Source organism: Tiliqua scincoides, chromosome 3, assembly GCF_035046505.1.
Source record: "Tiliqua scincoides isolate rTilSci1 chromosome 3, rTilSci1.hap2, whole genome shotgun sequence".
Lineage (NCBI taxonomy): Eukaryota > Metazoa > Chordata > Lepidosauria > Squamata > Scincidae > Tiliqua > Tiliqua scincoides.
Window position 1 is genome coordinate 209303535 of NC_089823.1, and position 27943 is coordinate 209331477.

Sequence of the window (27943 nt, forward strand, 5' to 3'; positions counted from 1 at the left end):
CCCAGAAGATCTTGGCCCCGACACATACTGCAGGACACGTGCTGGACCTGGTGTTTACAGATGGGCACGGGGGCAGTGATCTGGATGTAGAGGAGATCAAGATCACTCCGTTGTCATGGACAGATCACTTCCTGGTAAGGTTTAGGCTGGTTGCGACTTCCTAACTCCGCAGAGGCGGGGGACCGTTTTCTATGGTCCGCCCCGGAGGCTAATGGATCCTGAAGGTTTCCTGAGGGCTCTGGGGGATTTCCCCACTGCCAAGACTGGCGTCTCATCTGAGGCCCTGGTTGACCTCTGGAACGGGGAAATGTCCAGGGCAGTGGATGAGATTGCTCCGGAGCGACCTCTGCCACGTCGCAGACTCGGAGCGGCTCCTTGGTTCACTGAGGAGCTGCGAATGATGAAGCGGCAGGGCAGACATCCAGAGCGACGGTGGCAGAAAACTCGCGATGAATCCGATTGGACACGGAGTAGAGCTCATTATAGAGCCTACTCTATAGCGGTGGTAGCAGCGAAGAAATCATTCTTCTCTGCTACCATTGTGTCTGCTGATAGCCGTCCGGCAGAGCTGTTCCGTGTGGTGTGGGGCCTCCTCCATCAGGCCCCGCCAGTGGACCAGGAGGAATACACGGTCAGCCGCTGTGACGTGTTTGCGCAACACTTTGCAGATAAAATCTATCACATTCGTTACGACTTGGATGCCACATTGACAATGTCTGATGATGTCCCCCTGGCAACTGCTTGTCCAGTGTTGTGGGATTCTTTTCAGCTTGTGCAGCCTGAGGATGTGGACAGACTCCTTTGGAGTGTGAGGCCGTCTGCCTGCCTGTTTGACCCTTGCCCAGCTTGGCTGATAAGAGCTGCCCGGGGTGGACTGGCTGAGTGGACAGGGAGGGTGGTGAACTCTTCTTTGGGGGAGGGGACATTGCCACTTGCTTTGAAGCAGGCGGTGGTTCTCCCCCTCCTGAAGAAGCCCTCCCTGGATTCCACTGTGTTGAACAACTATCGGCCAGTCTCCAACATCCCATTTCTGGGCAAGGTAATTGAGCGGGTGGTGGCGTCCCAACTCCAGAGGGTCTTGGATGAAGCGGATTATCTGGATCCTTTTCAATCTGGTTTCAGGCCGGGTTTTGGGACGGAAACTGTCTTGGTCGCCTTGGTGGATGACCTACGCCAAGGACTGGACAGGGGGAGTGCGTCCCTGTTGGTCCTGCTGGACCTCTCTGTGGCTTTCGATACCATCGACCATGGTATCCTTCTGGGCCGATTGACTGAGTTGGGAGTTGGAGGCACTGTTTTGCGGTGATTCCGCTCCTACTTGGAAGGTTGGTCCCAGATGGTGGTGCTAGGGGATGCCTGTTCGACACCCTGGCCATTGAAGTGCGGGGTGCCGCAGGGCTCAATTCTGTCCCCCATGCTATTTAATATCTACATGAAACCGCTGGGAGAGGTCATCCGGGGGTTTGGAGTGGGGTGTCATCAATACGCTGATGACATCCAGCTTTATCTCTCCTTTCCTCCAGACTACAGGGTGGCGGTTGAGGGCCTGGAGCGCTGTCTGGAAGCAGTGAGGATCTGGATGGGGGCTAACAAGCTGAAATTAAATCCGGATAAGACAGAGGCTCTCCTGGTTCGGAAATCCTCGATGCAGGTGGGCATTCTGGGGCATTTGGTGGGCCGCTGTGAGATACAGGAAGCTGGACTAGATGGGCCTATGGCCTGATCCAGTGGGGCTGTTCTTATGTTCTTAGGTGCTGGATTATCGGCTTGCTCTGAATGGGGTTGCACTCCCTCTGAAGGAGCAGGTCCGCAGCTTGGGGGTCCACCTGGACTCGCAGCTGCTCCTGGATTCCCAGGTGGCAGCTGTGGCTAGGGGGGCCTTTGCTCAGCTTCGGCTGGTGTGCCAGCTGCGTCCTTACTTGGATCGTGCAGACCTGGCCACAGTGATCCATGCTACGGTGACATCGAGGTTAGATTATTGTAACGCGCTTTATGTGGGGCTGCCGCTGAAGACGGTTCGGAAACTGCAATTAGTGCAGAATGCGTTGGCCCGTGTGGTCACTGGAGCAAGGCGGTTTGACTCTGTCAGCCCGCTTCTCCGGGGGCTACATTGGCTGCCCATTCATTTCCAGGCCCAATTCAAGGTGCTGGTTTTGACCTTTAAAGCCCTATACTGCTCTGGGCCAGGTTATCTTAGAGATCGTCTACTCCCGTACAATCCAGCTCGTCCTCTCAGGTCAACAGAGAAGGCCTTTTTACAAGTGCCGCCGCCTAAGGAGGTACGTGGGGCAGCGGCAAGAAATAGGGCCTTCTCAGTAGTGGCACCAACGTTGTGGAACTCCCTTCCCCTTGACTTGAGAATGGCTCCCTCTCTTGAGACCTTTCAGCGAGGCCTGAAGACCTTGTTGTTTAACCAATCCTTCTGACTTTATGGCCTTTTTAACATCTTTTATACATCTTTTAGTTGCTTTTTTACAGGCCCGATTCCTCTAAGAACTGCTGTTTTATGCTCTTTTATTCTGACTTTTCTGACTACTGTTTTTATGGGTTCTGCTAATGTGTTTTTTAATATGTTTTTATCTGTTTGTGAAATTATGTTTTAATCTGTTTTATATGTTGTTAGCCACCCTGGGCCCCTCTGAGGAGAAGGGCGGGATAAAAATAAAGTTTTTTTATTATTATTATATTTTTGTATGCGGAGAAAATGAAGATATACAACATTGATTTTATAGTTATTGGCACACTACAAACCTGTTCAAGAGGAAACCAGTAGCTATTTAGCGGATCACATCCCCAGTTCTACACTTAAAGTTATTTTGTACGATGAAGCAAGTATTAAAAATCTTTTCCTACACTTCTTATCAACCTCCATAGTGAAGACTTTCACATGACTGGCAACCCACAAAAAACCCAGGAACCAGAATAAAGCAGTTCAGTTCTCAGATTAGATGCTCCCATTCTAATTAACTCACTGGAAAACAGCAAAAATCTAATGCTATATCTAACCAAGTAGTCAGCAACCCTGCACTGACAGAAGACAGCAAAGTTGGTGTGTCTGGACTATCTTGGCACTTTCCCATACCAGGAGGCAGATTTCAGGTATTCTTTTCAAATCAAATGAATGGTGGCCAGAAAAGCGATGACCTCTTGAAGCAACTAGATTTTAAAAAATGAATCTACTACTCACTGAGTATCAACTCAGCTAACCAGTTGAGAAAAATCTATCCAAGGTATTTAGACACAATCCAGTTTCAGAACTACCTATTCACACTCATTGTAACACAATAATAAGACAAGAGTTTGAGAAATTAATAATCCTTACCAAAGCTGGTACAACACTCTTGACAGGAAACCCTCCTAAAGTTTCTTCATTGCCCATAACCAACAACTGACACATCTCAATCACAGACTGTAACTGCTGACTTTCATCAGTAGCCTGGAGCCCCTGCAGAAGTTGTTGAGCTTTAGAACCTAAAAAAGAGGATTTAAAAACTTTAAATATTTAGTTTTCAACAGTATGTGTGTGCGCGCACATGTTCATACAATTTACTGGTAATCCTGCATCGATACTTTTCAAACTGATATAGAATGGCAGCTGTCAAACACACCAAGATTTACTATAATACAGGAGACCAATTACATAGGCCAACACACATTTTGCTTCCTTAAAACATTACACCAATTCCTGGGTATATTTGGGGTGCTGATTCCAAAAATGGCATCTGTTTTGCCCTATCACGTCAAGTTTTGGAGACACAGTATAGCCTCTTAAGTGAATGGTTCAAGCAGCTTCCTCATGAGGAAGCCTACACCATGGCTTCCACATGAGGAAGCTGCTTGAACCATTCACTTAAGAGGCTATACTATATCTCCAAAACTAGACGTGATAGGGTAAAACGGATGCCATTTTTGGAATCAGCACCCCAAATTCATACCAAACCACCATAAAGTTTGAGGAAAAACTTTTGAACCTCAATTTTGTAGGCCTGTGTTATTTTCCCTTGTTATGATGAAAGCAGAAAAGTGTCCAAGGTGGCCTCCTCCTTCGGCCCCTGTGGGTAACTGTGCAGAGCCCCTGATGGCTGGCAGTCCTTTCCAGTTTGACTGGGCCTTCTACCAGGTGACCCGGCTACAGCAACTTCCCCAAAGAAACACTGAAGCCACTGCTGGGCCTGCTGGGTGAGCTTAGCTGATGCAATTGGTGCCCAAAGTGGCAGACCCCTCCGGGTTTGCCACAACACATCTCAGTTGCAGAGGGCCCCATCCCCTCCAGACAACTGGCTGATGGTGTAACTACATGGATGCAGCCTCAGTCACCTTTCAACACACCTGTTTAGGGCCAGCAAAAATCAATTATGCAGGGGCAACAGCAGGCGGGGCACGGTGGAGACTTGCTGTGTGAGGATGGTCGCCTATAATTCCTGGGAGGAGACGGCAGGAGGAGGAGGAAGCTGGGTGGTTCAGCTCCCTCCCACAGCCACATTCGAGGCTGCTTGGGTTTCTCTTTGCACTCATGAGAAAGACCCTCAGTGTCCATCCTGGATGCCTCCACCTCACTGCCAGCAGTACCCTTGTCTGAGTGGCTAGAACCAATGGCTCCAACCACCCAGACCATACAAGTAACCAGATCATTTAAAGTTAGCAAGTGCCAAAAGCATGGACCTTTTTAGCAACTGTGGCAGGTTGCAGTCTGTTGTCCTAGTCCTGGCACTCTGCTCACAACCTAACTGATCAACCCATGCTACTCAAAAGCAAGCTGCAACATCTTGTGCAGCCATCAAGCACATGACCTGCTCTTCTAGTACTGCCCACTACTAATATTTTGCACAAGACTTTTGTGGTAGCTGGTGTCAAGTGACATGCACATTCCTGCTAGATAGTGAATCATACAGTGTTGTCTTTATATGGCTAGTACAGTTGTCTATAGGATGGCGTTACACTGCCTTTTGTTACATTCCATCATGTAGCAAAGAATTGCTTACATAATGGGAGAGGTTATCACATAGTGTGATCACACACTTATCAGAATTGCACTACACAAATATTAAGACAAGACTAAAATAGTTCTCATTTTGTATGAAATATGGTAAAACCTAAATTGCTTTTCTCCTCATGGTATACACCTGTTACATGGCGAGTAGCTCATTTCTCTTTATATCTAGGTGAGTGGAAGACACATCTAAATATGCATACTTGGTGCCAAGTGACTGCCTAGAGCATCGGTTTTCAAACTCTCATGGAGAGTTTGCACAGCTGTAAGTTCTTGCAGGGGCAGGGTAAGGCAGTGGGGGCAGGGGGGAAGGCACCCAGGATCAAGTCACTCAGGTGGGTTGCAGGGACTGGGATGCACTCACCAGTCCCTGCAGCAGCTGTCCTGGGGTGTGGGGATCCCTGCCTCCTCCCTGACTCCTTGCTGTCCTAGCCGCTTAAGGGGAAAGAGGCCAGGGCCTTCAGGCTGCGGCATTGCCCCAGTTTGAAAACCATGGGCCTAGAGAGTCCACTAGACAAAATAAGAGCAATGGCAAGAAGCCCCAGATGCACACTTTATTAAACCTTGTAATCACTCCCAACTGTCTATGAAGCCCAATGCTCCAAATTTGAACAAAGACTTGCTTACTCCTTAAATTCAAATGGAGGTCTCATGCCTCCCCCCCCCCCCAAAAAAAAATCAAGTATGCCAGTTTCAAAACCTGCTGAGACAGCATATTGGGTAGCTTGTTACCACAACCATAGCCACCTCCTAGGGACTCCTGAATTTAGGAAAAACTTTAACAAAGGAAATGTTTTGCACCTCAAATGGGCTCACTAACCCTACAAAAAGGAGTTCTTTTCTAAAGAAAACAGAACACACACTAGAAAAAGAAGACACCATACTTTGTGATATGTAGCAATTCTAGAAGTATTTTTTAAAAAGCAGATGAATAAGACATAATATTACTTACTGGCTCCACTTCCAATTGTTCGATGGAATAGCTGTGACATCCGAGGGCCAAGAGGACCAAATAGATGGGGAGGAAGACCCCTGGCTTCCAGTAGAGCTTAAGACAGACAAATTAACACACACATATATATATACACAAAATTCACACAAGCACCAGAATGAATGATTCAGATAACAGATAAATCACAAAGCTGGAACTTTTAATACTATGATTTTAAACCAAGATTAAAGTTAGATTCCAGGAGAAGAAACTGAAATTTTGTTCAGTCTCAGAATGTAGTCCACCAAATGCTTACTTTTGCAGAAGAAAACTGGCTTACAGTAAGTGGCATTTGCCAAACATTTTAGCTTCAAAAGGGTGATTTTGAAAGGTGCACACTGCACTCTTTAGGGACCATCGTTACTTTCCACAATGTTGTAATTATATTATATTAAATTATTATAATATAAGTGTAAGACTGTATCCTCTCCAGACACACAGCCACAATGTTAAAAATGCTGCTATCAGCAGAGATGCTACCAAATGCTTGCATTCTCATTGCTGATTGGCTTTATCACCAACAAGGTCCCGTTGATGGCAATCATGAGCCCATTGTAAAGTGAACATATTGTTCATTTACTTCTTTTACAAGAGAAAGGCCACTACAAAGTGATTTGATTGATTTAGATACATCCCATTTCCATCAATGGGAACTGGTCACCTACTTATGCCATACTGAGCACATTTCCTTGCTTTTCGCTCTTGACCAAAACACAGAAACTCAAGTACCTGTAAATGGTATTATTTTGCATGGACCAACTGAAACCAACTACTGTTAAGGACAAAGCTTTGAATCCTCTCTGAAGAGAATCAAGAGAGCATGGACTGTAGGGCATTATAGAAGAGACAAATATCCATAAGCTAAGTATTTAGTGGTGTGAACTGTTAGAGACCTTTCCCCCCTAATTATTGATTGAGATTGAAGTTATATTTCATCATGTACCACACAAAAACATGATCTCTTAACCTATGGCTTGACAAACTTGCTTTGGACCTAGGAGCCAATAAAAAAAAAGTCATGTGCCACCAATGAATGATATAAAATTAGATCTGATGGGAACAGAAACCCTGGACTCTGCCTTACCCTGTGGTAAGGACTCTGCCTTACCATCCTCAACCTTACCACCCAATCAGATTTTTTCCCTATATTTTAAAACACAAACAAAAAGTCAGCCCTGTCACTCACAGCATTCTAGCCCTGCCTTTCTACCCAGGCACAGCATTTTTTTTTTTTTTTGCTCTTTTCTCTGGAAAAAAATCTTGCCATTTCTTAGGTACTAGGTCACAATCTTTAGTTGCAATGGATTTGCTGACCCCATCTCAGTCATAATACCAATGATAACTCTTCACTACAAATGTTTTTTTCATGCTGAAAATTTTACTATGTCAAGTTTTAAGTTCATCAGCATCAACTAATGGGGAGAAACGGAGAAGATATGAGATATGTTAAAGTTCGAGGTAGTCAGTGTTCAGTGGGCTATGTGTTTTTCCAACAGATATTGTAAGAAGTACAAATGAAACCGTTTCATAGTTTCTCTTAATACTTCTGAAGTATTAAATATTAGTATTTCTAGATCTAAAGGCTGCTGTGGTATTTACAGTTATTGTAACATAAGCTTCTGTTTGTACCTTGTAATCTCCCCATCTCAGAATCATCTGATTCACTTTCCCCAGAGGTTGTCATGCCCACAGCCCCAGCAACAGAACTAGAAGCTACAGGAAACAAAAATACAGATTAGTTGCACCATATTAATAAGTTACACAGTAAACACATACTTGTCGCAGGTATTCAACTCTTCTTGAAACTGTGCTTCCAAAGTAGTCAAAGAAAACCTTTCATGACTCCACTAAGAGTAGGAATGAGTGTACGAAAAAAGAAGGTTTATTTTTAGTCTTGACCTACATAGTATGAAAAGACTGTGCTTGAACATACAAGATCAGTTTAAAACTTTCAACCATGAATGTGGCCAAAACATTTTGAATTTAAATAATTTATTGAACAGGATCCAAAGAAGTTAAGGCAACATACCACTAAAATGTGAATGATCTAAAGGATTATTTTCTTTTGGAAGGTGGAAGGGAGAAAAACTGAAAGAATGTTGAGACTTTGCATGTAACCACCACCAATAAAGTAATGCATTGGGCACCAACTTCAACATAACACTGGCTTCCTTTTAACCATAGTAGATCTATCTAAAACCAAGCATGGCTTTTCTTGGGAGTGAGCTCTGCCCCCACCTGAACATATTTAAAAGGGAACCCTTAACCACAGTGAATAGAACATAGTGGTCCTTCCCTAAACCAGAAACCCAACATTACACTAATAAATTTTACGTAACATGAATCCAGTGGTTCCCAAACTGAACCATGGCTCCCTGGGGAAGCTGCAGAAGCCAGCCAGGGGAGTCATGGAACCCTTGCGAAAAAACCACTGCCTGATACACTTATATAAGACCATAGTTCTAATGGGGAGCCGTGGTCAATTGTCTGCTTGGTCAAGGGAGACACCAGTAGAAAACGTTTGGGAACCACTGCATGAACCTGAAGTAATACACTGTACAGTAACAAGTTTATGTGCTAAAACAGCTAGCACTAGTTGCAAAACAGACAAAAGTTAAGCTACACTGTACAAGTCAACCTAACTGGTGCTAGAGTAGAAGTAGATGGTTCAACACATTTACAGAAGCCAAGTTCCAGAGAATTATTTGAGGTATGCCTGAATGTTTGGGAATGTGAAGCAACATTTAAACATTCTTCTTGAACAAGCAAGTCCTCATACCTCATTTTTAAAGACCTATTTGTTATGCATCTTCAGTTTCAAGAATAATTTGTCAGACCACACAGGGAGACTGTTGCTCAAGGAACACCAATATAGAGCCCCTGAGAATTTGCAAGTTTTTTTTCAAATTGTGGCCAAAGGAGCTCTATAGACTAGTGTTTCTTGTTAACAAAGGAACATTCTTGCTTAACTGAAGAACAGGTGATGCAGGCTTGCACACTAGCTTGCATGCTATAGGGAGACCAAGAGGAAGCAGGACAGTTCCTGCTTCCCATTAACATTTGGCTAGTCTTCCACCTCTAGCATATAGGCTGGTTGCCTGCATGTCTTTTTCTTTAGTTAAGCAAGAATGTTCCTTTGTTAAGAAACACCCGTGCCTCCATCAATGCTAAGAACGCTATTTATATAGGATTCCCTTGTATCGGGGGAGGGGGAAGCAGAACAGAAACCCCCACAGATACAAGGGGACACTCGTACAAATGGTTTTCAAACAATTACTTTGCCTAAGAACCTTCACTAATTGCTATGGAATTCAAAGTTTGTAATAATAACTGCAAACAAGATTTTACAAAAGATTTACACAAATTTGCTTTTCTACCACTCAACTAACTAGTTTTCCTTACCTGCAGCTCCCTGTGGAGCCTCATCAGCTCGTGCAGCTGAAGAATTAACTCCATCCTGGTTGTTATCAGGATCGGCCATTTTCTCCTGTCGGCGAGCTTCAGCTGCTCCTCTTTTACCCAGGCCAGAGCCTCGCCGACTAGAAATACACAGATCAGAAAGCCTTCTAGGTTATACTCACCTAGTCCACAAAGTTTCTTTACAAATTTGTACCCTGCTTTATCTCCCTAACAGGCATTCAAAATTAAATTATGCTGATATAGAGTCTTAAAGGGAAATTTTTGCACACTCCTTCAGACATTCAATCTATTTGCAAAAGGTTTTTAAAAAACTTATCTGCAGCTATGGCTGCTAAATCAGGCATTTAAGAAGAGACGTATTCTCAATACTATCATATCTCTGTGCATATCTGATCACCAACAACTGACATTCATACACAAGTAAAAAATTTTCCTCAATGTTTAATATGTGTGCTCATGGGACGGCAGAATTTCTGTATCAAGAGATACAGCATGTCTAAGACTAGGTGAGACTCATAGCTATGTATCAGAATCACCTTGAACTGCAATAAACTTTAGATGTTTCCAATCTGAATGGTGGCCTTTAGGCTAAGCAGAACTTTCTTTAAAAAGATGCCCTGATTTAACGAAATAAAATTAAATTTAAACAGAATTGGGAATTGATTTTAAGGCAGTAGTGTAGTTTTCTCATTTACTGTCTAAGGTTTGATTTGCCATACATTACTCTTCTTTACATCCCACTGGAACCTATAGATACTAATTTAGTTTATTTCTTTTTAAACCATCCCCCTCCTCAGCAAGGAGCTCTTTTACATAATTCATACAACCAGGTTCTTATAGATGTCATGTAGAATTTATCATCTTAGTTCCTTTACAGTTTTATGTCCAAGATTCCAAATCTTACTTCCTATTTGTTGAGTTTCCTCTCCAGTTGAGCAATACCCACTATAGAGAGCATATGGCATCCTTTTGACACCATTTTTAACCCACCATTTATTTTCTGTCTTCCCACAAGCTGCATAATGTCCTAGCCTTTTAATCTTGACATCTACAATTACCACAATAGATTCCAATTAAGAGTCTGAATTGTGCATATTTTCTACTGAACCCTTTGGAGATCATGAGTGCTATTTGACAATCACTGCAAGTACCAAGATATGATGGTACCACATTTCCTCAAGAGCATGACATTAACACTTTCCTTCTGCACAATTTAAAAACTACTTTCACTATTTTAACACTCAGGATAAGGTTTGTTTTTAAGGAAAAAAATACTAGTGACTTCAGGTAATTTGCTACATAAGGATTCTCTATTTGGAATAAGTTATTCTCAAATTACATGGTTTAGTTCTGATCAGTTATTCAGTATTGGTATCTTGTAAGACATTTTGAAAGATTATAAGTGAAGTGCCTATGTTTTAACACAGAAGAATTTGGCTTTTCTGACACTAATATTACTGTAATGCTTGATACTCATGAGTTGGTTTATTACACTTTAACCTGAAGCCATAGAGTACACAAATACAGAGTTCCAATGAAGATTGTGCCTTTTAAACATGAGAACCGTGCTAATTTTTCCACATTAGCATTAGTAGTCTTAAGTTCCAACAGTACCTGGTACTAGCACAGGAGCCCGTGGTCTTTTGCCGTGTGCTCCGCCTCAAACTGGGGAGCTCAGCAGGTGGCGATTCACTGCGCTTTTTCGTCGATTTTCTTAAGCCTATTAATAGAAGACAGTCAATACCAGGGAACTTTACTCTGATTGCAAACACTGCAGAGATGATAGTGTAGCAAATGAGTTACCACCACTCAACCTGCTCTTCTTTACTTTCTCCTTGCTACCACTGGACAAAGGCCTTTGGAGTCAGAGTTGGGTGGATGTAAAACATAAGATTAGTACAGATTAGTTAATGCCACCTATACTGTCTATGTATACTGTCTATACTGTATGTATGTTAATGCCACCTATACTATTATGATTATTACACTAATATGGTAATTACTATAAGTATTGCTTGTTCATTCTCCAAACCCAATTCAAATTTTTACACTGCCTTCATGAGCCTTTCCTTTCCCATGTGGATAAGCAGGATGATTCCATACCAATGCCTGATCATAAAATTTCTCTCCCCGTCTTATACCCAACTTTTTTTAAAAGAGGAAGTGCACAGGCTTCAACATGGATTTCCAGCTCAGACACTAAGATAATTTAAGAGCCAACGTGGTTTAACAGACCGAGTGTTGACTAGGAATGGGAGGTTTCAATCCCCTGTTCAACCATGAAGCTCACTGGGTAGGGAATTTGACTATCTCACTCAAACTTAATTCTTATGGTTGCTTCAAAGCTTCCTGCATGGAAGGAAAGAAACCATGCATGCCACATTGAGCTCCTTGGAAGAAGAGTGGAATACATTGTTTAAAAGTTCAGCAACTTGCTGTTTCTCTTCCACCAAAAACAAGGTAAGCATCTGAACTGAGGCGTAAAAGACAGCAACCTTCAATATCTGTTGCTACCATTTTTCTACTACAAATCTGTTATTAATGGCAAGCCACTTTAAAAAAAAACCATCCACCCAAGAAAATTCTACTGGAAAACTCATCAAAAGAATGTATTTCACAAGTGAGCATGTTGATAAAATACCATCAGTTCTCTCATGGCCTGAGATATTACCTTTCAAGTTTCAAATGCCAGATTTCTTCATGAACAGTTTATAAAAAACAGAAAAGAGTGAACAGAAATTCTGCTTGACAGCTGTTCTCTCTCTTCAGTTCAAAGTACAGAGTGGATTTTTGTAAAAGAAAATGCAAATGCAAATTTCTGCTCAATTGTCAAGCTCACCAGATGTCTGTGGGCAAATCACTCCTTCTCATGTCTAGATTGATCCTAACAGAGTAACCATGTGCATTTACAAGTATACTATTTACATATGAAGCAGGGTGGGCTGGGTCTATTCTTATATATATATACACACAATGAAAACATACAAGTAACAAAGGATCCCCTCCTTCCCCTTAGATTAACTTAGTGCATTCCATGAGTTCAAGCAATACTCTCACTCAGCCCAGCCTGAATATTAGATGTATGTATGGGTAGGAAGAAAATTGCTTAAAACAATATAGCATTGTTATGCTCAATTTCATGCAATATAATAAGTCCCCATACCAGCAGTTTTCTGCAAGTGGGACATAAAGATATACAAATAAAATGCACATGACTGTCCTGTAACATCTAATTGGCCCTCAGCATCCAGCATCACTTACACCTCCTATTTTGTAGTGCAGGTTGAGCCTCATTCACGTGAGTTCCCTCCTTTCCAAGCACTCATCCACTCCACAATCCACTTTCCAAGCACTCATCCACTCCAAGTGGATGGCAAAAAACACACTCTAGCAAAACAATTTGAAAAACAAAGTTTCTTTGCTCCAGTGATTTAAAAACAGTCTTGCTGACCTTTGTGATGTAAGCTAAGAGTCATTAAGATGACAATCCATCAATCAGTCATCCTCCAAGCACTTAGAAAGGTGCTTCACTCAGCCCCCCCCCCTTCACCAATGCAAAGTGATCACCTTTCTTTCACATGCTGGGGGAAGGGAGGGGTCCGCTGGAAAGAGAAGGATTGATGGATTGTCAGCCAGCTGACCCCCCTCTCTCTCATTAAGGAGGCCATTGTTAAAGGACTGTTCAGTTTTTTAAACTGATTTTAAAGGGATACATTTTCCCCCTTCTCCAGGGATCAGCACATTCCTTCTCATTTGCAGTGGCCATTCATATTGAGTCAAATCTGTGTATAAGAAATCCGTGTATAAATAGGCTGGACCTGTATAGTCAGTGTTGGGAACTTGAGTCAGTGACTCGAACACAAAAATGTGTGATTTTGGGTGACTGACTCGTGAGTGACTCACACGTGGAAGACTCTGAAAGACTGAAGTCAGGGACCTCCTGACTCGCCACTCGTCCCCACGCGTGCTGACTCGAGTTTGCCTGGGTCTGGAGGTGCTTGCTTACTGTTTCTGCATCATGGAAAACCTTGTGGGGCAAGCATTCTAAACAGTGAGTAACAGGGAGTTCCAGTCAGGAAGGGGGAGGCAGGACTGGGCTCTTTTCCCGTCTGATAGGAAGGAAAGAACAGATTATCATTGGACAAAGGATGGGCATTCTCATATTGCCATTGGTTGAGGGAGGCAGGAGGAGGAGGAGCCAGCAGGCCTACTGGGGAAGGAGAAGCCCCACTGAATGACCAGCTACTTCTTAATAGGCCTGCAAAGGATCAGGTCATCCTGGTAAGCCTCCCAGCTGCTGTGCATGACCCTCTCACCACTTCTGTCCCCTCTCTCATCATCCCTCCTGCCTTATTTACAGATGGGGGACATCAGGGAGTGAATAAAGAGAACTCCAACACACACACCTCCTAGCAGCATCTCCTTTTTTTCCATGGCAAGCTTGCAGGGGGGGGGGGGTGAACTCTAGAGTTCATTAGACTCTAATGAACTCTAGAGTTCATTAGAGTCACTAAAGGGCCACTTGGGAAGTTCCCGTTAGGACTCTTCTGAGTTGTGGGGGGCGGCGAATCGGTGACTCAGCTCAAGCCACAGTGGGTTTTCCCATCCCTGGTTGGACCACAGGTTGGATTTGTTTTTTTAATAGTACTTAACATGCATACAGGCCCTCCGAGGGCACAAAGCATTTCATATACAGTATATGATCTTACTGTAATCCTTACAACTATCTTATAAAGGTATTAGTCCCACCCACCTGCACTATGGGAATAAGACTGAGAGAGAATCAGTTGAAGAAGGCTCCTAGTGAGTTCATAGCAAAGGTGGGATTCAAACAAGGAACTTTCTTGATTTATAGGTCACTCTCTTAGCCTCAACACTGCAACAGCTCTGGTTAGGTCTAATGTTAAGATGTTCAACATGAAATGTCTGCCACTGTATTCTAACTGTTCTACAATTTTTTTAGCATTATGAATTTATGCCTGAAGAGTATGCTCTTCAGGCATAGATCTGCCTGAAGAGTAGATGTGGGCTATACTTCAAGTAATTGGCTCTCAAACAAGTGAATCATAGCCTAAGTTAAAGTTACCCTCACTTTCAGAATCATCAAAAGGTTGCAATGCTGCTGGTGCAAATAAGATCTATGCTACAATTATGCAGGCTGCATACAGTCATGGTCTTTAAAAAAATCTTAGGAATTGTAGTTGGGTATAGATGACAAGCAATCCATTAGATATCTCAACTCCACCACCACCACCCCCCTCCACACAACACACTACAACCCCAGGTTTCCTTAGGAAGAAGGAATGGCTGTTAAATATGCTTGGAAAGTAGGTATGTCCCAACAGACAAAGAAGCAAAAGAAAATAAAGACATATACATGAAAGTTAAAAAACCTGGGTCATTGTTTTAGACTGGGGTTAATACTATTGTTTTAAGTAACTGGCTGCATTAAATGAGGTAACAAAACCACTCTGCACTACTCTGATGCACAAAAGTGACCTTTTCTTTCAACCCAACTTCTTTTGTAGAAATGGCTATTAAAATGCCACTAACTAAAGTTAAGGAGTTCATTATATGTGATCAAATCTTCTTCCAGCAAGAATCACCAAGAAGCATAAGAATTAATAATTTCACAAGCACTTCTATTTACTCCAAGGTTTCAATAGTATTTCAGGATGCACTTGAAAAGAGAACAAATTTCTAGCAATTACTGGACTATGCTATTTCCTCTAAAAACCAGGAGTTTACAGTTACAGATCTATGAAGCACAAGTCATTTATTTAATGCTACTGTTTTCAAACAATCTGTCAAGTAGTATGAGCTACAATTCACAGGACTGAGAAACATTGGGGAGCAACAGGAGCTCTAGCGCACAAAAGTCTCAAGTCTGTAGCAGCAGCTGATACAAATATATACAATCTACTGCAAATGAATACCAAGATAATATCAGAAATGTAAGCCTACAAACACTAACCATACTAATGGCAGAGTTATTAAGAGGCCAAACCTTTCAAGGAATATATTTACAGCAGAATTCTATGCCTGTCTACTCAGAAGCCCCACTGTGGTCAGACTTACTCTCAAGAAAGTATAGGATTCAGCCTCACTTTCTCCTGATGAGATACAGCTGTAAGCCGTTGACCAGTTATTTCTCGACTTTCTTCATTTATAATAGTGCTGTGAAGTCCATGACATTCTAGAGGTTTTATGTTTGTCCAAGATGTGGGAACACCATAACAAGTATTAGAATGCAATAAGCATAGAACATAAGCTCAAAATTGCTGTTCATAGTATCATTAAAGCTTTTAATTTGGTTTTTCCAATTTCTACTTTGCAGTCATTTTGCTTACCACTACAGTCAACTAATGAAGAAATCTGGCACAGAAATTGCAGCCATTGCTCCCTCTATTGGTTATGAAATGGAATACAGCTGAATAGGAATAGGCTACTGCCTATTAGAAGTCATAAAAACAACAATGCCAACTTGCGGCAGACGCAAGAGAAACTGAACTTGCAAGCCGAGATCAAGACCACCCTGAATTGTTAAATACAAAGTCTAAAACTTCAACAGGCAATCACAATTGAAAATACAGCATTGGTAGTTAGCTTTCACCACATTTCAGCATTTTTCTTCCATTTGTACATATATTCTAGGTTTAAGAAACAGGAATTAGAAGGAAGTCCTTTCTAGACAAGCAACTGCAGAAGCCTGGTAAGTCTTTTAACATTATTCCTGGCAAAGAGATTAACTCAGCTGATGTTCACTGAAACTTTTATTCCAAGAACCCATTTCTATACTCCAGATCAACCTTGCAAAACAGAATATGACTATGCAAAATATTCCCCGTTACCAACTACAATCAGACATCACACTTCTGACTGGACGGGGGGGGGCGGTCCATATACAGATGTATATTGTGACATCCCTTTATTTAAGTAGTTAAGCAATATTGGCAGAATTGATTCATACCAATCTTTAAAAAGGGAAGGAGGGGGCCCCAGGTAATTATAGGCCAGTCAGCATAACATCTATACCAGGTAAGATGGTGGAATGCCTCATCAAAGATAAAATCTTAACACACATAGACGGACAAGCCTTGCTGAGGAAGAATCAGCATGGCTTCTGTAAGGGTAAGTCTTGCCTCACAAACCTTTTAGAATTATTTGAAAAGATCAATAGGCATGTGGACGAGGGAGAACCCATGGACATTATATATCTGGACTTTCAGAAGGCGTTTGACACGGTCCCTCACCAAAGGCTACTGAAAAAACTCCATAGTCAGGGAATTAGAGGGCAGGTCCTCTCCTGGATGAGGAACTGGTTGAGGTCCAGGAAGCAGAGAGAGGGTGTCAATGGGCAATTTTCACAATGGAGAGGTGAAAAGTGGTATGCCCCAAGGATCTGTCCTGGGACCTGTACTTTTCAACCTATTCATAAATGCCCTGGAAACAGGGTTGGGCAGTGAGGTGGCTAATTTTGCAGATGACACCAAACTTTACCGAGTGGTGAAGACCAGAAGCGACTGTGCAGAGCTCCAGAAGGATCTCTCCAAAATGGCAGAATGGGCAGCAAAATGGCAGATGCGTTTCAATGTAAGTAAGTGTAAAGTCATGCACATTGGGGCAAAGAAACAAAACTTTACATATAGGCTAATGGATTCTGAGCTGTCTGAGACAGATCAGGAGAGAGATTCTGGGGTGCTGGTGGACAGCTCGATGAAAGTGTCGACCCAATGTGCGGCGGCAGTGAAGACTGCTAATTCCATGCTTGGGATCATTAGGAAAGGCATTGAGAATAAGATAGCTAATATTATAATGCCATTGTACAAATCGATGTTAAGGCCACACCTGGAGTATTGTGTCCAGTTCTGGTCACCACATCTCAAAAAGGATATAGTGGAGATGGAAAAGGTGCAAAAGAGAGCAACCAAAATGATCACTGGGTTGGGGCACCTTCCGTATGAGGAAAGGCTATAACGTTTGAACCTCTTTAGTCTAGAAAAGAGGCGCCTGGGGGGACATGACTGACACATACAAAATTATGCAGGGGATGTACAGAGCGAATAGAGAGACGCTCTTTTCCCTCTCACACAACACCAGAACCAGGGGACATCCACAAAAGTTGAGTGTTGAGAGAATTAGGACAGACAGAAGAAAATATTTCTTTGCCCAGTGTGTAATTCGTTTGTGAAACTCCTTGCCACAGGATGTAGTGATGGCATCTTGCCTGGATGCCTTCAAGAGGGGACTGGACAAATTTCTGGAGGAAAAGTTCAATACAGGTTACAAGTCATGGTAGGTATGTGCAAGGTAGAGGTAGGCTGCCTCCGACTGCCAAATGCAGGGGAGGACACCAGGGTGCAGGTTGTGTCTGTTGTCTTGTGTGCTCCCTCGGGCATTTGGTGGGCCACTGTGAGATACAGGAAGCTGGACTAGATGGGCCCTTGGCCTGATCCAGCGGGGCTCTTCTTATGATTGCATTGTACAAGTGTACATATTGATGTATCTGACATAGACTATGGAGAGATGTTGTCAAGAACTTTGCCTGCAATATGCATTTCCATTTGAACCACTTCTTTCAAAGATCTTTACCTAATAAATGAAACCTTTTACCGACTTAACTGGTAGGTAACAAACTTTTACATTTACTCTGACCTTGAAGCTGCCATAACTTCAACATTGAATTCAGACTATCAGATACTGTTTTATGGCATTTTGCTTGGCCATCTACAATGAGGTCAAGGCATGTGCTTCAGGACTTCCAACTACCATTTGCAAGGTCAACCACTCCAGCCGACAAGTTAAACCATAAGTAGCTAACCCACTGCTTCTCAAAATGTGGATTGCAACCTGATCTCTAGTAGGTTGCATAAAACTCTGAGATACCATCTTCGTTGCTGGCAAATAAGCCTGGCAGAGCTATTTTGAAATCTGGCAGATGCCCCATTTTGAAGCAAATGCCATCATTTTTGAAGCTAGCAGTTGCCGGCAGCCAGTGTATCTTTCAAGAGCATGGTGGTGGAGGAGAGCGTGTTTCGTCCATTTCTGGAGGTAGGCCTATGAAGTGGAGTACTCCCTGGGGAGGGGGCGGCAGGGTCCCTCTGTCTTCCTTTTTACCGGGGTGGCAGGTGTTCCTGCACTCCTTCCTTCTAAACGCCAGTAAGAAGGGAGGAATGGGGGATGCACTGTAGCCACAGCCCCAACAAGAGATCATGCAGCTGAAGCAGGTGTAATATTTGTGCCCATTTGGTACCTATCAAATTAGGCAATTGACACATCTCTCTCTTCTCACACCCTACTCCTTTCCACAAACACAACTCATTCTTTCCCCTCATCCTAAAATCTCATATCCTAGTTAACACCTCCCTTCCCATCCTACCCCTTGCTTGTCCCCACTTTTCAAAGCTTTGAAATCCTTTGCCTCAAATTCTCTCCCCTCCCCACCATTTGAATCCCACACCTTGTTTAGATCATGCCACTTCATTGCCCCTCACTCCGTATTTTCCCAGTACACAATACGCAAAGTCTCATCTCTTTGCCAATACGTTCTGGCACTTCTGATAAAAATTTGACCACCCTACTAAGCCTTATTTCCTCCTTTCCAGAAACCACATACACTTCCTTCTTCACTATCCAATTATAGAGTTCCTCAAGGTAATTTTACAAGAAAGATCTAATCAAGTTCAGGAAAGTTTGTTTGCAGCTTGTTGTGAATGTCTTTAACTGGAATGTAATGATTTAATTGTACTACATTAATTAAATTAATTTGATTGGAAATTAATAATGTATATGACTCTTGGGACAGTGAGAAGCGTAAAATCATGATGTCACTTCCTGTTTGATAATATTACTTCTGGCAGGTCCCGGACAGATTGTCATTCTCAAAAGTGGGTATCGTTAAAAAGTTTGAGAAACACTGAGCTAAACTTTTACTAAAGTTTATTTACTAGATAGTCAAGTCAATATTCTCATGACACCTCAAGGCTCCTCAGACTCAGGATTGCAACACTGGATGCTTCCAGATCCTCAAATATACTCAAAATTCATAGGGAAGGATGAGCACTGCTGGAATAGTGCTTTCCCATCAGAAAGTGAACTGCAACTTTGTTTTGTTCAGTCAGACATGATCAATATCAGGTCATTCACTTCCCACAATCTTGAAGCTAGGCTACTACATTTATGAATATAGTTAGACAGTGAAGTACTGTATAGTGAATCCTCAATTTAATGGATCTCAATTAAACAGACTTTGGAAATAACACATCTGATTCTTTAAAAGCGACTTATATTTTATATAGAATATTTGTTGTCATTAATATTCAAATTTAACAGACTTTTGGCATTAATGGACACCCATTCTACCCCATTAGTCAGTTAAATTATATAATAGTCAGTATATATTATATAATATAATCATCTTAATAATAAATTGAGAGTTCACTATATATTACCTTCTCTGGCAGCTGGTCAAAGATTTTAGGGAAGCTGTCTTTTCCCCTTTCTATTAGAGTCCCAATATGGAACCTTCAGCATATAAAGCATGTTCTCCATCACTGAAGGTATTCCGTTTGTTCTCCCTACATCTTCTCTTGTTAAAAGTTTGAAAAAACATGGCAGCTGACTTCTAAGACTAATAGGTGCCCATACACCAGTTGCATCCATGCTTTCATACTCCCATTTGTTCCCAATCATTTTCCAAGTACGAGTCAAAGTATTTTGACCTCTGAATTCTAAACTACACGCGCAAATTGTTACACTGTCTCTTCTCTGTTGTAAGCATTTGGTCTTCTGAGTGGCCTCCATTTGAGAATTCAGATTTAGGCCAAAAGGAAGCAGGATTTTAATAATGAGTTTGTTGGCTCACTTTAGTGCTCCGATACCCATTTTGAAATAAAGTGGGCAATTTTTTTTTTTAAAGGAAGTCATACAATCGTTTCAGCAAAAGCACCCCAGAATAGACAATACTACACATTTTCAATCTGGTAGATTAAGATAGTGGATTTTTAGAAGTATTTATCACAAGATAAAATTATAGAACTGTCCCATAACAATAACCTGGTTTAAAGTATCATCTTGGCTAACGTGAGAGCTTCTACTTTTCTGTAAACTATCCAGGACTGTATTAACCACATTGCATTAACATCTGTTTTGTCATATTTAAGTCACACTTCTTGCCCAGATTCATTGTCTTACAATAAAGAAAATGAGAAAGACTCTGAAACACAACTTTTGTGATTACCAGATCTAATCAAACTGTCACAAGAAACTTGTTCTAAAACAAAGTCAATATTTTGATAACCTCTCAGAAACATTAATATTTTTACCAACTCACTTGCTAATTTAGCCTGTAATCCTGAAGGCCCAGGTTTTGATGCCTCTGGCTTAGAAGAGCCTGGTAGAGACAGTTTTGTTTTAGGCAGGCTAACCTTGGGGCTGAAACGAGCAGCCCAATCAAACTTGGAAGAGCCGCCTATTTTATTCTGCTCTTTATCCCGACTACTCCGCCGAGGGCTAGGGCTGGATGCAGATCTAGAACGCCTGGCCTTGCTCTGGTCTTTTCCCTGTTTCACTCTGGCACCCTGAGGAACAGCAGAAGAGGCAGAAGCAACAACAGAAGAAGAAGAGGATGTAGAGGCTGAAGAGGAGGAATCAGTGATGGTGCTACACCCAGCTTTGGCTGAGCTCGCTGATTTTGAAGCCAGCTTGGTGGGTTTTGCAGGTCTCTCTTCAGTGCCAGTCAATTCAGCTACTGGACGACTCTTTACAATGGGAGAAGTCTCTGTCCTTTTCCGTTTCTGGCTTCGGGTGCTACCAGTAGCTCCACCCTTTCTGGTATGAGCTTTGCTTGTAGATGGCAATTGTGAAGACTTTGATTCCTGCTCTTGATGCAAGTGTCTTTTCTTAGACTTAGCCTGTGGCTTGCTTGCTTCAAAGTCTGAGGAAGAATCAGTGTGCTGAAGTGCTTTGGTTTTTTTGGCAGGGCTAGGAGAATTTGTCTGATTGTAATCTGGGCTAGCGCTGCGTTTCACTCCTCGAGGACTCTCTTTCTTAGGCACCTGCCCTGGTTTCTGCCTTTCCAAAGTATTGTCTGTGTCCAGAGCCTCTTGTTGTGGAATTATAATTGCAGATGAACTACAGCCTCTGAGGAGGTAAAAAAAAGAATACCTGTTAATATTGCTCTTCTTGCTGAGCAGTAATATCTGCAACTTTACCAGACAGTTCCACTTACGATAATGGAGTGTAGCTGTTTTCTGTTATTTTTCTATTGTAAGAAAATATACTGAAAAGTTGAAATTTAAATTGTAGCAACTTAGACAGTCGATTTAATGTTAGTTAAGCAATAGTGTTGCAAAGGTTACTGAAGCTTATACTTCTAACTATTAAATACAGATGACTGACCGATCGTTATTTTAGAAGATTTTTACCTTCATCAAACAGTAAAAAGACTATTCAGAAGCACAGCACAATATAGTTAAAAGAACTTCCATTGGGCAGCAGTAAATTTGTAGTAATACATTAGTCACAAATTTAGAAGCAAAAAGTTCCACTCCACTCCACTGCAAGTCGTAGTCCTAAGCTATTCCACCCAACCCTTTTCTTCTTGTAGGATAAAAGAATAAGCTGTTCGATTGTGAATAAAAAGGACACAATCTTTTCCCAGTGAAGCAGAGACCTGTGCTGATGCCACTCTAGGAAAGCTTTGAAAAGGGAAAGTAAGCTACCTAGAGTAGAGGTACAGGCTGAGCCTCATTATTCGCATGGGTTCTGTTCCAAGCACTCACTGGGTCGGCAAAATATGCACTATAGCAAATCAGTTTAAAAAACAAAGTTTCTTTACTCCAGTGATTTAAAAACTGCCTTGCTGACCTTTGTGTTGTAAGGTAAGTGTCATGAAGAAGACAATCCATCAGTCAGTCATCCTCCAAGAGCTTAGAAAGGAGCTTCACTCAGCACCTCCCTTCACCAATGCAAAGTGATCACCTTTCTTTCACTGCTCAGGGGGAAAGGTCGCCTGGAGAGAGAAGGACTGATGGATTGTCAGCCAGCTGCCCCCCCCTCTCTCATATTAAGGAGGCTATTGTTAAAGGACTATTCAGTTTTTTAAACTGATTTTAAAGGGATGCATTTTTCCCCTTCTCCAGGGATTAGCACATTCCTTCTCATTTGCAGGGGCCATTCATGTTGAGTCAAATCAGTGTATAAGAAATCCATGTATAAATAGGCTGGACCTTTACTTTTAGCAACATGGAGACCCACCATCCATAAAGTTGCTATTTGTTTGGCGTAACTTGGGAAATAGTTTTTTGAAAGCAGCTTTCATTTTGTTGAAAACAGACTAGGCCAAGCACTTTCACCATTGTACACATTTGTAGCATTAATGAATTCTTCACAAAGGCATTCGTTAGCCAAAGTAGACTAAACAACCACCCAATTATGTCTAGTAATGAACCAAGTCAATAGCAACAATATTCAAATGACAGTTGTGAATTCATAAATATAAAATGATTACCTTTTGGAAAAGTGTCCCTTGGACTGTTCAGAAGTAGTATTGGACTGCACTTTGGGTGCCTTTGATATAGATTTTCTACTTTCAGAAGGGCTATGTGCCTTATGTTTTCCCTGCCCTAAATGTGACCTGTCAGCAGAAAGTTAAACAGCTGTCAGAAAAGCCAGCATACAGACAGAAATGTATACTTTGAGCATTTACATACTTGAATTTGTAATAAGTAAGTTTTTCATCAAGCCTACACCACAATATTTTAGGGAGACAAGTTAGCTAGACTGTAGCCATGTCCAGTGACAATTCCTTTACCTTGAAGGGTGTCAAAAATTGATTTTTAATATTTCCTGGGCTTTCCATTCTTCCAATCCTTTACATGAAATGCAGATTCACAAGCATGCAATTAAGTTTCCACTGTCCTTAATACTGGGCTATTATTTTACCACAAAAATATATTGGGGGGGGATTCAAACAATTCACACGAAGTTCTTAATTTCACATAACGATCCTGTATTTAATAAGCCATGTAGGCCACTTCTGGAGCCACTAGATCTTAAGACTTGAGTACTTCACTACCAAGACCTACATTCCATCAGTTTCTAGGGATTTTTCAAGTAGCACTGTGGTGAACACATTAATTCAACTGTTCAGCAGTACTTACAAGCCCTTAAGACACTACTTTAAAAGCCATGCTTGTGAATAGCCACTCTGTCAAACAGGTTCCTACAATACTAGCTAAGATTAGTTTACATGGAGACAGTGAATCATGGTTCTATTTCAACATGAGACACCCATTTAAACCCTTGCTCAGGCATGGTCAGTCCTTACCATTGATTAAGTCCTTACTATTGATCAATTATATTAAGCAGTGAGGTGGCTAAGTTTGCAGATGACACCAAACTTTTCCAAGTGGTGAAGACCAGACATGATTGTGAGGAGCTCCAGAAGGATCTCTCCAAAATGGCAGAATGGGCAGCAAAATGGCAGATGTATTTCAATGTAAGTAAGCGTAAAGTCATGCACATTGGGGCAAAAAAATCAAAACTTCACATATAGGCTAGTGGTTCTGAGCTGTCTGTTACAGATCAGGAGAGAGATCTTGGGGTGGTGGTGGACAGGTCGATGAAAGTGTCGACCCAATGTGCGGCAGCAGTGAAGAAGGCCAATTCTATGCTTGGGATCATTAGAAAAGGTATTGAGAACAAAACTGCTAATATTAAAATGCCGTTGTACAAATCAATGGTAAGGCCACACCTGGAGTATTGTGTCCAGTTTTGGTCATCGCATCTCAGAAAGGACAGAGTGAAATGGAAGAAGTGCAAAAGAGAGTGACTAAGGTGATTACTGGGCTGGGGCACCTTCTTTATGAGGAAAGGCTACGGCGTTTGGGCCTCTTCAGCCTAGAAAAGAGGCGCCAGAGGGGGGACATGATTAAGACATACAAAATTATGCAAAGGAAAGGCAAAGTGGATAGAGAGGTGCTTTTTACACTCTCAGATAACACCAGAACCAGGGGACATCCACTAAAATTGAGTGTTGGGAGAGTTAGGACAGACAAAAGAAAATATTTCTTTACTCAGCGTGTGGTTTGTCTGTGGAACTCCTTGCCACAGGATGTGGTGTTTGGCATACATGCCTTTAAAACAGGGTTGGGAAAAATGCCTGGAGGAAATATCTATTATGGGTTACAAGCCACGATGCATATGTGCAACTTCCTGATTTTAGGAATGGGCTATGTCAGATGCAAGGGAGGGCACCAGGATGCAGGTCTCTTGTTATCTGGTGTGCTCCCTGGGGCATTTGGTGGGCTGCTGTGAGATACAGGAAGCTGGACTAGATGGGCCTATGGCCTGATCCAGCGGGGCTGATCTTACGTTCTTATGTTAAGTATGAGCAAGCCTCTCACTTCAACATACATCACAGAGAAAAGAAAGGACACACCCTTTCTTCTGACATCTGCAACAACATTAGTTCCATCAACACAATTTGGTTTCTTAAGGAGGGCATGCAACACCACTGATATCCTCAGAGGTAGCCCAGTTCTGTTCTACCTTAAGTCAATTGTATGTCAGACTTTTCCCTGCTTGTTACAACATCCTATGACAAGAAGGAAGATAAGCGAAGCAGATAATACTTACAAGGTGCAACATGTCAACGAGTGATTAGTGCAAGTTTCATAGCAAAGAGACTTAATAGTCAAGTGGTAAAAGGCAAAAATACCCAATGGCTCAACTCAAAGTTCTTGCAACTGAAGGGGCCAGTCCGAGGAAGAAATATAAACCAGATCTAAAGTCCTCGATTTCCTAAACAGTTCCTTTGCCTGAATTTCCCAGCATACTCACTAGGACTACTTTTTATAAAAAAAAAAAAATTTCTTGCTGAAGTCTATACTTGAGTTTTGGATTGGCAACCTCCACAAGAGGGTGTACAGAAGAGTGGAAATGATCTACTAAATTCCACTGGCAAATATTCCACTTTGTCAGTGTCCCCCATCAGCTAATCTAATATTGCAAAAACCAAAACGTGACCAGACATACATGTGCAGTTTTGAGATAAACACATTTAATAAAAGTAAGCTCAGTGTTTGTTCCTGTCTAGATAACAAGAAAAGCACACTCACACCTTTGAAGCCAACCATAGTATTAAGCCAGATGATTCCTCACAGCAATCACATGCGCCTCATGGCAAGGATGGCAGACTACAGCATTCTATTAAAGGGCAGCAAGTGGTCAATTATTTGTAATTATATTTACCACAACCAGTGGCTGAATCATTTAGGTTTATTTCACCTCAGGTATTAGTGTCTCTTCAGCCACTTCTGACTGCTCCTGAGCACAGAAACCAACTGAGGAAATGACTAGTACCGAAGTAGCTCCACAGAATACAGTGTACCTTTCTGCTTCTTTCAAGAGCAATTTCTATCTCTGCTTCAGATATTTCCCATCCTCTGAAATCAAAAGGACAGCATCAACCCTTGAGTTTCTGGAACTGGAATAGCTGGCAATGTGTGCCACACAGAAATTTGCCTATACAAGCAAATTTGGTAAAGAGGACAGTAACCTGAAGAGTTGTTTCTCTTATTCTCAGTGGTACTGGGGGAGAACAGCTGCTTTTCCTGAAGCAGCCAGGACTGCTTCACAAGTTTTCAAAGTCAAAATTACCAGATCAATGTTACATAGAGAAGTAAACCAGGGAAACCCTGAGGTGATCATAAATTTGTGAGCCCTTCTATGTTCTTAGTATAATAGGAGCACCTTTAACCCATTTTTGCCCAACCCAGAGGTGTACACATTTGGTCCCTGTTGCATATATGCAACATTGAGCAGAAATGGCTTAAAAGTAGAAGTGTCATTGCTATAGCACAGCAATTTTCAACCACTATGCCATGGCACACTGGTGTGCCATGGATGGTCCTCAGGTGTGCCGCAGGACTTTCGGGAGGGTCATTTATTAATAGGGCAATTGAGGGATTTGAGCCTTGTGTGCCTTGTCAATGGTAAAAAAACTGATGCTGTGCCTTGACAATTTTAGCACCTTGTCAGCGTGCTGTGAGATGAAAAAGATTGAAAATCACTGCTCTAGTAGCTTAAGCGTCAAGTTTGTTCTTACTGGCTCGGGTTACGCCTTAGAAGACTCAAGTCTGTTTCAATACTCCCTGTTGAGAATAAGACTAAACAGAAAAAAATCCTGTTAACAATAAAGTTGTATGTTGGCAACATGCGGCCTCCCAGAAAACTACTGAGATCCTGAGGGACTAAATCTCACATAGGAATACCCCTCAATCTAACTCAATAGTTGAACCTGTAGCTACAAAACAGAGCAATACTAATATGCCTAGCAGTTTAGGGTTATCAACTTCCCAGAATATAAATTTCTTCTGATCCTGAAGACTAAAATATGACATAATACAGCAGACTGCTTTGGTAGCAGCCAAAACCAGGAAAAGAGCAAAGGAAGAAATAAAGACAGGATCCTGATAGAGCATATTTATGTGTGCATGCACTGAAGGCTTTAAAAAAAAAACTTTCTGTATCTGTAGCACTTGTAACAATATTGTCTACAGTTGATGTACTGAAGTCACCACACAGGCTGACGGGGACAGGGGGGTTCCTTATCCTTTAAAACAGTGATTTCCAAGCTTTTTCATCTTATGGCACACTGACAAGATGCTTAAATTGTTAAGGTACACCATTGGTTTTTTGACCATTGACAAGGCACACCATGCTGTTGGTGGGGGGATCACATCCCCCAATGGCCCTACTAATAAATGACCCTCACCCAAACTCCCACAGCACACCTGCAGACCATTCATGGCACACCAGTGTGCCATGGCACAGTGGCTGAAAATGGTTGTTTTAAAAGAATAGCCATCACCCAAAGGCCAAGTTGGGAGCTGATATGTCCTTGGTTTCCCAAGTATGCTATTCATCATTGTTTTGCATCATTTAGATATGCTCCTTTATAATAAGTTTACTGTCAAGAATACTTAATTATATAGATAACCTTGTGCCCACTAAGAAAGCCGGTCTCCTTCTACCTTCATGAACAGGAATTAGTGCCAAAATATATTTGTTCAATTCTGGCACTTTGTACTACAAATACTGTCCAGAAAGATGGAAAGCAAAAACTGGAAGCCAAACTGAAATACTGTCCCCAAAAGAAGACACACCCCTATTGCAATTCAGATCTGTTGAAATCAACTGTTAGCAGTTTATTCTAGAATGAAATATGCCTTTAAGAAAGAACTAGAGGGCAGAGATTCCAACTCCTGCATAGTAGTTACAAAAAACCACCCGCCTCTTTGCCAAACAGGCAGTTACATTTAAGAACAGTCCAACCAACCCTTTCAGTCTTATGCCAGGGCATATTTAAACATGCGAATTAGTCAACAATATGTCATATCAAGATGGCTGCATACCAGATTAACTCTGATACACATAACATTGACCGAGGAAAGCCAAGCTAAACAGCTTCTTGTGTCACTTCTGCAGGATGCCATACTCCATTTATGGCAATTCTTAATATATCAAGTTCTACAATA

The 27943-nt window shown here is 41.9% G+C and overlaps 1 protein-coding gene across 4 annotated transcripts in view; it reads right to left on the reverse strand.

Moving 5' to 3' along the window:
• TRIP12 (thyroid hormone receptor interactor 12) overlaps positions 1 to 27943 on the reverse strand; it is a 101030-nt gene that overhangs the window by 39141 nt on the left and 33946 nt on the right. For 2 of the 4 annotated variants that reach the window (XM_066622658.1, XM_066622656.1), the window contains exons 3-9: positions 22912 to 23037; positions 20734 to 21542; positions 11016 to 11121; positions 9384 to 9520; positions 7611 to 7694; positions 5943 to 6038; positions 3323 to 3471 (exon numbers count right to left, since the gene is read on the reverse strand). In XM_066622658.1, coding sequence (XP_066478755.1) covers positions 3323 to 3471; positions 5943 to 6038; positions 7611 to 7694; positions 9384 to 9520; positions 11016 to 11121; positions 20734 to 21542; positions 22912 to 23037 — 1507 coding nt within the window. The remainder of the gene's footprint in view (positions 1 to 3322; positions 3472 to 5942; positions 6039 to 7610; positions 7695 to 9383; positions 9521 to 11015; positions 11122 to 20733; positions 21543 to 22911; positions 23038 to 27943) is intronic. The other 2 variants (XM_066622660.1, XM_066622659.1) reach the window with 1 other exon arrangement.